The sequence below is a fragment of the Martes martes genome (genome assembly GCF_963455335.1).
Source record: "Martes martes genome assembly, chromosome: 11".
Taxonomy (NCBI): domain Eukaryota; kingdom Metazoa; phylum Chordata; class Mammalia; order Carnivora; family Mustelidae; genus Martes; species Martes martes.
This window is the reverse complement of record NC_137899.1, coordinates 84235159-84248412: the sequence shown is the minus strand read 5'-3', so window position 1 is coordinate 84248412 and position 13254 is coordinate 84235159. Positions and strand designations below refer to the sequence as shown.

The 13254-nt window shown below is 38.8% G+C and overlaps 1 protein-coding gene across 1 annotated transcript in view; it reads left to right on the top strand.

Moving 5' to 3' along the window:
* Nucleotides 1-316: 316 nt before the first annotated feature.
* The window catches only part of ZNF800 (zinc finger protein 800), a 46841-nt gene continuing 33903 nt past the window's right edge, over nucleotides 317-13254 (top strand). The window contains exons 1-3 of the mRNA XM_080819054.1: nucleotides 317-994; nucleotides 1472-1590; nucleotides 6949-7044. Coding sequence (XP_080675180.1) covers nucleotides 1530-1590; nucleotides 6949-7044 — 157 coding nt within the window. The 5' untranslated portion in view covers nucleotides 317-994; nucleotides 1472-1529. The remainder of the gene's footprint in view (nucleotides 995-1471; nucleotides 1591-6948; nucleotides 7045-13254) is intronic.

The window sequence follows — 13254 nt, the reverse complement described above, 5'->3', positions numbered from 1 at the left end:
TCCTTGTTTCGGTTCCAACGGAAGGAGAAAAGCAACAGTTTGCTTGCCCATCAGCCCGTCTCCCAGGCACCAACAGCCCGGGGCTTCGGCTCTCCGTCGGCCCGCGGGAGGACGCGCGGACGAGTGGCCGGCCCGAGACCCCCGGGTCGCGGCTCCAGCGCCACCGACCAAGGTTCCCTCCCCTCGCCTGGCCGTGGAGCGTCGCCTCCCCACAGGCCCGGGCGCCCGGCGGGGCGCATGCGCGCGGCGCTCCCGGGCGTGCCGGCCACACTCCCCCCACCCACTCCGAGAGCTTGTCACTTCCTGCCCTCGCCCCATCTCCGTCCGGGGTCAGTCAGTCGCTCCCTGTCGCTGCGGGAGAGTCTCTGCTTCCCCCTTCCTACCCGCTCCGCGGCGGTAGCTCAGGCTCTTCGGGGAGGGGGAGACAGAGAAAGAGAGAGACGGACTTAATAAAGTTTCCTGAAACAACAACTACTAGCAAAAGAGGCCCAAGGTGGGGGGGAATCCCCATTCTTCCCCGCCCCTCTCCAAAAGCCTGAGGGACCGTTGCAGGTGGAGCGGCGCTGGGAGGGGGGGAGCCGGGCTCCGGCGGCAGCCGTTGCCCCGGCGAGGGGCGCCCAGGTCCTGCCCGCTCCGGTTCCGGCTCCTTCGGTGGCGACGGCGGCTTCTGCGGGGCGGTTCCTCCTGTCAACTGCCTGCGCCCGCGCGCCGCCCGCCCGCCCAGCTCCACAGCGCGGAGGGACGCCGTGAGCCGCCGCCGCCGTCGCCGTCGCCTCGGGCCGCGGAGGGACGTGGTGAGCTGTGGCGCTTCCGCGTCAGCGCCGGCGGGGACTCTTTGGGAGCGCGTCGGGCCCGAACCCCGGTTCCCTTCGAGTGGTCCACCGAGGCTGCGCCAGGTGGGGCCCGAAGCCGCCTCCCACGCCAGGCTGTCCCCGCGGCTGCCCGGCCTGCCTTCCTTCCTTCCGCCTGCCCGCCGGCCCGCCCTAGGAGTTAAGTAAGTTGGGCGCACTTGGTTACGGGGACGGGGTCTCCACCGCGGAGACCCCAACGCACGTGCGTGGCGGGAGGGCGCGGCGTGGGCCGGCCGCCGGCGGGAGCCGCACCTCGACCGGTCCTGTCGCTGCGCCCGCCGCTCCTCGGGCCCCGGCGCTGGCCGTGCCCGCCGCGCTCCGCGCCTCTGTCTCCGCGCGCGCCCGCCCGGGCCGGCGAGGCCGCTGCCTCCCGCGCAGCCGGCCAGGCCCTCGCCTTGCGCTGCGCGCCCCAGGCTGCGTTTCCGGGTAGGGTGCTGAACCTGTGCGGGAGTTGGGGCTGGAGAAGCCTTCGTGCGTTTTTCTCGTCTAGGTTCTAGAAGAAGGTACGGGTACCGTGGAGGGAGAACAGAGGGCGGGTGGAGGGAACGTATGTGGAAAATACAGCCAGAGCCCCCCCAGGAAGTTCAGGGTGAGTGACGGATTTGTGCTTCTTTCAACAGCCAAGCCGCAATGAAGAGCTTCTTACAGTGAAAGGAAAGTAGGTCTCGCCCACTGAAAATGCCTTTAAGGGACAAATACTGTCAGACTGACCACCATCATCACGGATGCTGTGAACCAGGTATATTCCTTTCCCCTCCAGTTACTTTGCCCTCCTTCACAGCTTCTCTGCCTTGTGTTTCCTTCCAGTTTTCTTTTCCTCCTGCCCAAGAAGTCATGTCTAAGTAAGCAGGCTGTAATTTTCCCCAGTATAGAACTAGTTATGAAGCTAAAAGCTTGTATAAACAAGAGGTCTCCTCTGCCTGATCCCTTAAAAAAAGTGCTGGAAGTGTCACCTTAAATCTTTTCCACAAGATCAATCACTCAGTTCCTTTTCCTTCTTTTGAGGCAGGCTGCAGTTAGTAGTATTTGCCCCGTGTCCTTTGAATGTTTAAAACTGAAGACAGGGGAGAAAATAGGTAGCAGAATAGTAGCATGTCTTTGTGAAAGGGGATTCATTTAAACATTTAAAAATTAAGTTTCTTACGCATATTCACCAGGGTTTAGCGGTTAAAGCCTAAAAGTGAGTGTGGTTGGGCTAAAAAAGTTTGTTAAACTCAGCTTGTTGGAAGAATCAGGTTTTGCTGACTGCAACCTTTAAAAAATTTTCTTGTGCAGAATATACTGTATTGCAAAAATAAAAAATCTGGTTATTTAGATAGAGTACATAAGTATTTTTAGGGTAGTTTATTCAGTAGAACTGTTTTTAGTTGGATTTATGGAATGAACAAGTTCCTTTTTTGAGTCTCTTGAAGAATATTAGAAGACTAATTTGATAAATGTGGTATGTAAACTTGAGTTTTCTAGTTACTAGAAGTTTGATATGTTTTGTCAGAAACATTTAGAGGTACAAGTTAAAAGGGAATCATTGAGTACATATGTTACTAAACCAAACAAAGGCTATTCTAGTTTAAAGGCAGGTGTTTATCATTATTTTTGACCTAAAAATTATTAGGACTCTTTGTGCTTTTGCTTATTTTTTTGTTGGAGTATTTTAACTGCTTTAGTGTACTTGGTTCTGTCACAGTGGAGTTCAGGTAGAGGACTTTTTTGACTAATGGGAAAAAATGGCAGTGGTAAAGAGAAAGAACTCCCATTTTCAGAAAATTTTGGTACACATGTACTATGACCCTGTCCCCCCCCCCGACCCCCCTCCCCCACCCCACTTATTGGAAATCAGTAATAACTTACCTCTGCTAGTAATATAGTCCCAGGATGGGATCCAGTTTGTGTTCAACTGCCCCTAACCTATCTCAGCACCCCTTCATACTGCACATTTTGTGTATTTTATGTGTCATTTATATTTTATCAAATATTGAATAGAATTTGTTAGTTTTGAAGTAGAAGGCTGTGAATGCCTTTTATACTTGTAGTTCACTGATCTTTTATTCCAGTTTTTTTTTTAGAACATTTCAAGTCATTTAAATCGAATTGGTTAATGAAATAATTTTAAATAAAACCTTTTACTTAGGAAGAAGTTTATATGTTCATTTATTTCTTTATTTCTTTGACAAATTATTATTGAGCACCTGTTAGGTGCTAGGCACTGTCCAAGATGATGTGCATGTAAGTGGTGAACAAAAGAGATAAGGTCATTTCCTCATAGAACTTTTGAGTGGGAAGAAATAGATACAGACAAGTAATTAAATAATTTGTGATCATGCCTTATTTGGTGTATTCTGATAAAGTTTTCTAGAGACTTTAATGTCTTTTTCAGGATGATTTTCAGAGTTGAACTTTTTAATATGTATTGGAACTTCTTTGTTTTTTTTTTCCCTCCCTCATTAACAAGAAATCATCTAAGTTGCATTAATTTTAAAAAATTAAACTTTCTTTTGCCAGAAGCTTTTTGAATGCAGTTTATTTTTCAGACTACCGGGTCATAAGTAGTTGTGATTCTTTGCTTTCTTAGCTAGATTAAACACTTTCTGAAGAGTAGTTTGGTGGAAAGCTAGAAGTTTGTTAACTTACAGGATAGTTAATTGTCATTATTTCAGAGGAAGGTAAGTGCTGTGTGGAAGGTTTTTCCAGTACTGAAAGGAATATGTTGCGATAGTTTTAAAAAGAGGATGCCTTCAGATGGAGGGAAGAAGATAACATGGTGTTTGAGAAGTTCTTTTAATGGGCAGTCATCAGGGATCTAGCCTCTTTTGAATTATGAACAGTGGGGCTGATCCCTGAGCAGTGTGTTCCTGAGGAGGCCTTAATAGGATGGGTCAATGTGTAGTGAAGAATGGTGATATAAGCCTGTCAGTGTATGTAAAGTACTTTCTTATTTATGTTTTAAGAATGTTTCTTACAGAACTTTTCAGAATTCAAAGGTAGAGAGAATGGTATAAGGAACCTGTTGTAAGCGTCATACAGCATATCGATACATGGACAAATCTCTTTTTTTTCCCTCTATTCTCGCTTCTTCACAGTTCCGTTTTCCACCCTCCCACTGCTTCCCTGCCCTCTATTATTTGTAAGTAAATCCCAGACATCATAAGCAGAAAGTTATTTTAAGGGGCTTTTTTTAAGGTAGGAGAGACTGTTACAAAAGTAGGTATTTGGTTCTGGGAAGTGTGTTCTTAGAAGGATATAAAGACATATGTTAACTTCTGAGGTTTGGGTGTTTTGATTAGAGGGAGATGATGGCTTTTTTCCTAATGGTTGTGTAAACTGATCTTGGGAGGGATGATAGGATATAGGAGAGAAACTTTTATAAAATACTAATATATAAAGTTTTTTAGGTTTTTGTTTGTTTTACAGTGGGAACTACACAGATCTGTATGCTAAGTGGATGTTTCCATGGATAACTAAGCTAACTTGGGGGTTATTTTGAATGGTGTCTCAGGATGTTGATGTGTATAGTGGTAGTAGTGTTCTGAAGGTGATTAGGTAACAAATTTTGCTGTAGGTTGAAATCAGATGTTCTTTTGTGGAAATGGAAGCTGGTGTATCAAAGTTTTCTGGAGCATTTTTATTTTATTTATTAACTTACTTATTTTTATTAACATATAATGTATTATTAGCTCCAGGAGTACAGGTCTGTGAATGGTCAGGCTTCCACACTTCACAGCACTCACCATAGCACATACCCTCCCTAGTGTCCATAACCCAACCAGCCCCCACAACCCTCAGTTTGTTTTGTGAGATTGAGTCTCTTATGATTTGTCTCCCTCCCATTTCCATCTTCTTTCATTTTTTCCTTCCCTACTCCCCAAACCCCCCATTTTGCTTCTCAGATTCCTCATGTCAGGGAGATTATATAATAATTGTCTTTCTCTGATTGACTTATTTCATGGAGCATTTTTAAATGAGGAAAGGGGACTCTGAGGCCAAATTTCTATTTTTTCTCCATATCCCTCCCTTACTCATTACTGTTTTTTAAAAATTTTCCCTTTCTAAAATTCTTGCTACTTATAGAGCCAAACCTTGATACTTTTAGTTCTTTATAACTGTATAGTTTCTACCCACTCTTTTGTAGTTATTATTTTTATTTGTCAATTGTTTTGTACAAATCATGAAGAGAGATCCATCTAATCCAAATAATGGTATCATCAGTCTATTTATAAACTTCTGTTATTGCATCTTTAAAAGGTTGAATTCTACTTCTTAGATTTTGGAAACAGTTTTTCAGTTTTTGATGTCAGAAAGCAATTGATTCGTACATGATGATGGCAGTGGTGGTGGTGGTGATAGAACGTTTATTGAACACTTACTATATCCCAGGCTCTGTTTTAACTAGTTAACCTACATTAGCTCATTTAATCCTCATAGAACTCTATAATTTAGGTACTTTTATTAACCCCATTTTAGAGATGGGAAAGAGATCAGAGAGTTTAATTTGCTTTAGTTGTTCTAATAAATGTTAGAAAAATATTTTAGTGTAGTAAGTCCAGGTCTGTAGTCTTTGTATTTTTAATCGCTGCAGGTAATGCCAATGTCAGATGTTCTCAACATGAGTTGTGGGTGTGTGCATGTTCTTAATTCATTTAAAATACTCCTTACATATCTCTTAAAATTGGGAAAGTTGTACTTAATAAAATGACTTGGTCCTGAGATAGTTCCGTCCAACTTGTATACACTGAGGACAAGATTTGAGGCCTTAACGTAGAATCTAAGGCTGTGTCTATATACATAGCACAGTAGGCTTTAGCCCTTATCAGAAAGCCAAATGCTGCCCAAGACCAGGCCCTGAAGCAGTAGCAGCACACATTATTGAAGTAATCCTCCTTATTTTCCCACAGAGTGGATGATCCTGGGTTAAGATGGTAATAGTTGAGTAGAACATTATAACATATCGAAAAAAGTTAATTAAAATGGCTGGTTTTTCTCTACCAAAACCATATCTTTAGTATCTGATGGAAAACTGTTTTCCTTTTCAGTTACCTTTTTTCATATTATCATAATCTAATTTATTATATAATTATACTGTGAATCTGAGAATTTTGGAAAGTAGACATCTGTATATGAAAATGAAAATTTTTGTTTTTAAAGTGGAAATAGTATTTTTACTTATTGTAAAAGAGTGTGTGTGTGTGTGTGTGTGTGTGAGTGTGTTTTAACCTGCATACTTCTAAAAGCCCAGGCTCTGAAACACTAGCAAAGTGTGAGGCTGAAAATGAAAATCACCCCGGTAAAGTCCACCCTGACAGAATCCTTGTTTTGTTGGTATCTTGCTAGACTTTTTATGTTTATATTAGTGGCTATACATAAACATACATATACATTAAATTTCTTTCTGTATCTATTGAAATATATATTAATATAAGTGAGATCATATTCTCTAACCTGTTTTTGTTGCTCAGCAATCTATTTTTGACAACCTTTGTTGTTGGTATATGTAGATTTAGCTCATGCTTTCTAACAGCCGTGAAGGACTCTGTTGTAGGGCTGTTTCATAGTTTATTTAGTCTGGTTCCTATTGAGAGATTTTTAAGTTGTTTGAAATTTTTTCTCTATTATTTAGAGGCTGCAGTGAACATTCTTGAACATCTGTCATTGTGCACTTCACTAGTTCTTTCCTTAGGCAGTGGTTTTTGAGTTTTGCTCTCATAATTGCCCAGAGAGCTGTAGTAGATTGTCCAGAGGATTCTGGAATGGTTTATGAGATGTGGCTAGGACATCGTTGCCCTAGAATTTTGATTAAATACAGAGGCTCCTCTTCAAGGGGAATAAAAAGGCAAACATGACGAATATGTAGTAAATACCAAAATAGTAAATCTTTGCATTTGAAGCGTTAAGTAGCTTTAATTTAGCCTTGAATTGAGAATAATCTTAGTTATTTTTTTCCCATTATTTCATTGTGCCTTACAAAGATGATGGTGAAGTATATACGAACAAGTGTGATTATCATTAACATGATTGTAGCAAACCATTGTTTTTCTTCAATAGTAAATGATTTAAATAACCCTTTTTTTGTGGGGATTGGGGTGGGTGTTTGTCTTCCATGTAGTTTATATCCTGGAACCTGGAGATGCTCCTTTGTTACAGCAACCACTACAGACATCCAAATCTGGTATTCAACAAATAATTGAGTGCTTTCGATCAGGTATGAATGTTTTAGGATGTATTTTTCAATCTTCACATAATAGTTAAAAACTACCTAGAAATCATACTAAAATGTGTACATTGGTTTTATAGGATATTTTTAATTGTCTAATTTTTAAAAAGTGGATGAATAAATATTGACTTGATTTAGATTCTTTTTCAGTACTATATATTATATACTAATATAGAAATAAACTTAGTGTGGTTTAAAGAAATACATGTGGTATTTTTATTGGTAACATGCCTCTTCTCAACAATTTATTGTTAATTTTTTGGCATATCTTTGTAAACCCTTAATGGGCACTAGTAAATTATACTGGGTCTTTATAAGCATTGGCAGAGTAGATTATTTATTCAGAATATCTGAGATGTCACTTGTTCTAGATTAATTACTTTATCATCTCTGTTTATGTGACTCACCTAACCCTGGAGTTTCAACATCTTTGATAGAGCACAAGACAGGAAAAATACTTACTCCAGTCCCTGGTCTCTTTGAATACATTTGTTTAGCTTCACTTTCTATTAGATCATTATAATAATTGCATGTATAAGAAGTATATTTGTGCAGTTGGAGTGCAGTGCTTTAAAATACGTGTTGCTTACTACATATCCATGACTGAGAACTGTTAGAACTCCTTTCTCGGTGAGATCATAGGTTGTGATTCTTATGATCCACTTATCCACCTTTTGTAGATTTGGCTTCTCTGACATCGCAGACTATTGAGTCAGATATAAATAAGCAAACATACGTGATTGATGGGACACTTAATTGATGGAAACTTAAGGGTTAGAATACCTTTGTTATTATTCTTAAGCTTACTATTCTATTAAAAAATTTCTGAGATTAAAAGGAAAAGATAATTTGTATGTAACCAATTGTTTTGTATTGATAAATGCTGTAAGGTGCTTATTTTTAAGTCATTGTAAAGAGAAATAACGTATTTGCCATATTTTAGGATCTAAGAAATAGATTGCTACTTAATCTAAAATAAAATTATTTTCATTTCTGACTTCCCGAGATCTGTTTCTTGGATTTTTAATCTAATTTTAAATAGATTTTTAATCTGTTTTTAATCTATTAATTTTATTTTATTTATTTATTTTTTAAAATTTATTTATTTGTTAGAGAGAGAGCGAGCGAGCACAGGCAGACAGAGTGATAGGCAGAGGCAGAGGGAGAAGCAGGCTCCCCGCTGAGCAAGGAGCCCGATATGGGACTCGATCCCAGGACGCTGGGATCATGACCTGAGCCGAAGGCAGCCACTTAACCAACTGAGCCACCCAGGCGTCCCAGTTTTTAATCTATTAATTTTAATCAATTTTTAATCTATAGTCCTCATGGCTTTGCTTTTATGTATATTTAAATCAGTTAACTATTGAGTGTGTATCCATGCCTTGCTCATGTTGAATGGTGGCGCAATCTATTTTAGGGTGTCTTTTGTTGTTTTTATTTTTGATAGTTGTCCTTCATTAACAGAAGTAACTGATAGGTCAGATTTTCCTATGATAAATACAATTAAAATTTTACTTACTAGGGGTGGTATTTATAATATATTTCTGGCATAACAGAAGAATGGTTAGTTTCTGGTCATAGTAAGAGTTTTTTAGCTACTTTTGGTAGGTAATTCTTTTTGTTCTTTCTCAAGAAAATGAAGGTTATAGCTTTTCACATTTTTTATATTCTTTGCTATAGGTTTTTTTTCTTTTCTTTTTCTATTTTTTAAGAGAGGGTGAGAGAGGGGCTGTGGGAGTGGTAGGAGGGGGGGTGGAGGAGAGAATCTTAAGCAGGCTCCACACCCATTGTGGAGGCGGATGCAGGGCTGGATCTCACAACCCTGAGATCATGGCCTTAGCTCAAGAGGAGTCAATGCTTAACTGACCGAACCAACCAGCTACCCCTATAGGTTTCTTTTTTAAAATCCAAAATTTGAAATGAATAAGATTATTTTATACTTACTTCAATTTATTATAGTGTTATTTGATTAAGAAGTTAGAATTGGTTCATTCATAAATGCTTTGTCTTATAAAATATACCTTTTCAAGAAGATCCTGTTCTCAAAATCTATGTTTAACTTTGGAAGATGAATATTTAGAAATGAAATTGTTTTCTTTTTGCACTGTGCTCATGTCTGTTTCCTGTATTTGCTATTTCTTTAGCAGAAAAGTGTCTGTGAAATGGGTAAAATGTTCTTTTTTAAATGTCCCCTTCTGACCTTTTAAATTCACATTTGCCCTCTGAGTTATGTTTTATTTAGGAAAATTCTGAAAATACTATAAATTTAATTCTGAGAACCCAATTATTTAAATTAGAAGTGGTTTAGAAATATGCTTAGCAATACAAAGAACTAATTTTGGATTTAAAGAAAGGAATTCTTTTACTTTGTTAATGTGTCTCAGAACTAAGCAATTTTAATTTCCTCAAGATTGTAATCTCTTCATCAGTATAATCTAAAGTTTGCTAAGGTAGCTCTTTGGTAGTGAAGTATCCAAGCCCTGGCTGACTGAAACTTTGGGAGGATAGAACGGAAGTTTGGGCCACATGACTTAGGGAGGAAGATCCATTCTTACCCTCTAAGTTCTTCCTGGTCCCATTCTACTCTCAGCCACACCTTCAGTGACTCATTTCTTTCTAGACTCTTTCCATTGCAGCTGGGTTACAGATACTGCATTTAAAAGAACTATCCAAAGTCTGTGCTTTTGCTCTCACTAACCTGTGGAGGCTAAGTCAGGTGGGGCATTAGTAATGTGTTAGGATATCTAGCTTAATCTTTAAGCTCAGGTAGTTGTCTTTAGCTATTATACCATTTCTAAGTTACTCACCTTCTGTCCACACTTGGCTATCTGTACCTGGTATTAATTCCTACCCAAGCTGGAAGTTCATAAAAGGCTGAGGAATGAGTTAACTCATTTTTTTGGTCTGCCAGCCCCAAATGTGCTGTACTGACTGCATGATCAGTTTTGACTTGTTTTCTTTGCCTCACACTTTAGTCTTTACTTTGGACTGTTTTTCTGGTTTTAAATGATGAATCTTTCTTGACTTCTGATATCTTTTTATTTCTGGCTGCTTCACTTTTAAATTAATTTGAGTAGATTTTTCTTTCTGGAATCAAGTAATATTCCTATATTGGAATAAGTAATATTATTGGATTAAGTCATAAGTGCCTGTGGTTTAAAAATAATAAGGAAGTATAAAAGGATGTATAGAAATACAAAAGTAAGTCTCTGCTCAGGCAACCACTGCTACATGATTTATGTGTCTTCTTCTAGAGACCCTGTATACATGTACAAGCATATATCCCTTACTCTTTCCCCCAGTGCTAATGGTAGCTGATTCTGCACACTGTTATGTATTTTTGCTTTATTAACGTACATTTTGCTGTTGTTTGACATTTGTCCATAGATAGATACCTCATTTTTTAGAAGGTTGCCTATTTTGCTCCAACCTACAGATTCTACTCTGAAATCCCTGATGGCTTAATGACTTTGAGACATGCTGTTTGCTCTGTATCCCTGGCTTCTGTACTATCTTGACTGCGTCCTGCCTTTTGCTAGAGCGCTGCCTTAGCTCTATTAGACCTTCTAGGATCACATCTGTGACTCGGTGTCTTCAAATTTCTCTTCTTTTTATTGACACTTTTATTTTAGCTTCCTTTCTTCCTGACCTCTCTCCCCAAACTGAAACAGAATTTTAAGTAACAACAACAACAAAAAAGGTGTACTTCGATGAGACATTTATTAAAATCGATTTAATTGAGCTTAATATTCTTTCTTAGTCTCTCAATCTTCTGGTAGAGGCAAAGGAGCTATTGAATGTCCTAAGATTAGAAACAGAAAAATGGGGAGAAAAGAGAGGGATAATTATTTAGTCTGATATTCATGGGGAGAAAAGAGAAGGATAATTATTTAGTCTAATATTCAAAACTGGTCTTTCTTATGAAGTTGATATTGTTTTTTTGAATCCTTGAAATATATAACGTTATAAAAATAGATATAATATCATAGAAAAAAGAGTCTATAAAATACACTACTACTATGTGCAAGGAAGAGTATCTTTTCTGACTCTTAGGGAGGAGTGACTTGTAATGAAAAATGAGAATTAGCTTTGTATGGTATTTGCTATTGTCATTATCCTCTTAGGTTTGGTCATTTAACTTCTAAGAAGAGTTTTTTGTTTCGTTTTGGTTTTGTACTGTTTAAAACATTACCTGCATTTAGTGTAAGCTGTTTCTGGATGGTGATGCCTTAGTCCTGACTGCAAACAAAAACTTAGAATGGAAGTGTGATTTTTCGGAGATATGTAAGATAAGAGAGCATCGTTATCAGATAGGTTTTGTTTTTGGTTGTTACATAACAATTTTAGGAAATTTAAAATCAGACTAGATATTTTTTGCATGAATAAGACAGATGTAGATTTATTTGTTTGATTTGTTGTTCTTATATTCTTCAAAGAATGTCATCTAAGGCTATGTTCCTAGAGGAGCAGACATTTATATTAGTCTGGGAATTTCTTAAGGGCACAGATCAGATCCTTCACTCTCATGTTTCCAGTAATAACATTGCAAACTCATATTTAATAGGTGTCCAAAAAATGTTTGTAAGACGAAAATATTAACCAAGTAGGCACTAGAATCATTTTGTTTTGCTTATACATTTATTGTAGTATGTAGTACTGTTCCATAATGAACCTAGTAATTTTTTTAGAAAGATTTTATTTATTCATTTGAGAGAGAGAGAGCACGCACAAGCAGGGGGAGAGAGGCAGAGGGAAAGGGAGAAGTAGACTCTCTGCTGAGCAGGGAGCCTGATGTGGGGCTTGATCCTAGGATGCTGAGATCATGACCTGAGCTGAAGGCAGACTCAGCCATCTAAGCCACCCAGGCGACCCAACCTAGTAATTTTTTTTTAACCAACTCTTGCAGGTGGTAGTTTTAAGAAATCAATTTAAATTTTCTTAACCCCCCCCCCCCCCACTTTAAGAACTTTTGTTAAGGGATGATCAGTTAGAAATTTCCTTCATAAACTGGCCTTGGAAATCATTTTTGACAGGAATTACAGCTTCGCTTGCAGTGCGTTTAAACAGTCATGCTAAAAATGATTAAGCTCATGTGTGAATCATAAAGCAAGCAGTATACCATTTAAAAATCATTACTGCTACAACTTAAAATGGTCATTGACCAACATATCCATATATTAAGGAAAAAAATGGAAGCTTATCTTTGGCACAGAAGAGTTAGAATTAATATCTCATCATGTAAAGTGACTGCCCCTCCACCCTGATGTAAAACTGAATACTGATTCCTTTTGAAAAAAAATCTTGTAAATATTTTTCTCAGTACATACAATGTATTTGATGTTAAGGAATAGCACATGACTAAACCCTTGTTGGGATTTGAGTAATTTTTACTGAGCATCTATTATGAGAATCTGAAATATTCACTAATTAGTTAATTTCTAATCATCAGAAGCCTTACTCTTTGGAGGGCTTTTTTTTTGTTTTTTTGTTTTTTTTTTTTTTGAAAGATACTGATTAATGTAATCAGTAAACAGTGACTTCTAAGATAGTTTTAAGATCTAGGGCAAGAAAACGTTACTCATACAGGAAAAGGAATAATTAGGAGTAAGATTGTGCATGGGTCTCTTTCAGGATCAAGGGCAGTGGAAGAACTTTATGTTGCTGTCCAGATGACCATGTCTGTTGTCTCAGGTGACAGAAAGTTTTAGCTGTTGACAGAGGCACAGATGATTGGCTGTGTCTAATTGTTAGTGAGCAGAGCAGTCAAAAATGGTAGCTAATGAGACCATTATGTCCAAAGCCATTATGACCACATGGGAAAAACATCCAAACCTTAAATGTCAACTAAAACTAACTTAGGGAAAAACTTCTATTGTCTGTATTTATGGAATGGGCAACGTCTTATTTTTCTCATTTGTAAAGTGTGTAAGTTGAATTAGAAAAATCTTTGAGGTCTCCTTTTTGGCTTCCCAGGCAACTTTATTATACCCTAAAAAAAAATCTATAGAGAAGGTTTCCTTAAACATAAAGCTTCTAGTATGTCATTTAACAAACCTCAGTCAGGCATAGTCCTGAGAGGTGGGGATATAGCCAGTAAGCATTAAAGGTATCTTCTCCGGGGACACCTGGGTGGGTCAGTTGGTTAAGCGGCTGCCTTCGGCTCGGGTCATGATCCCAGCGTCCTGGGATCGAGTCCCA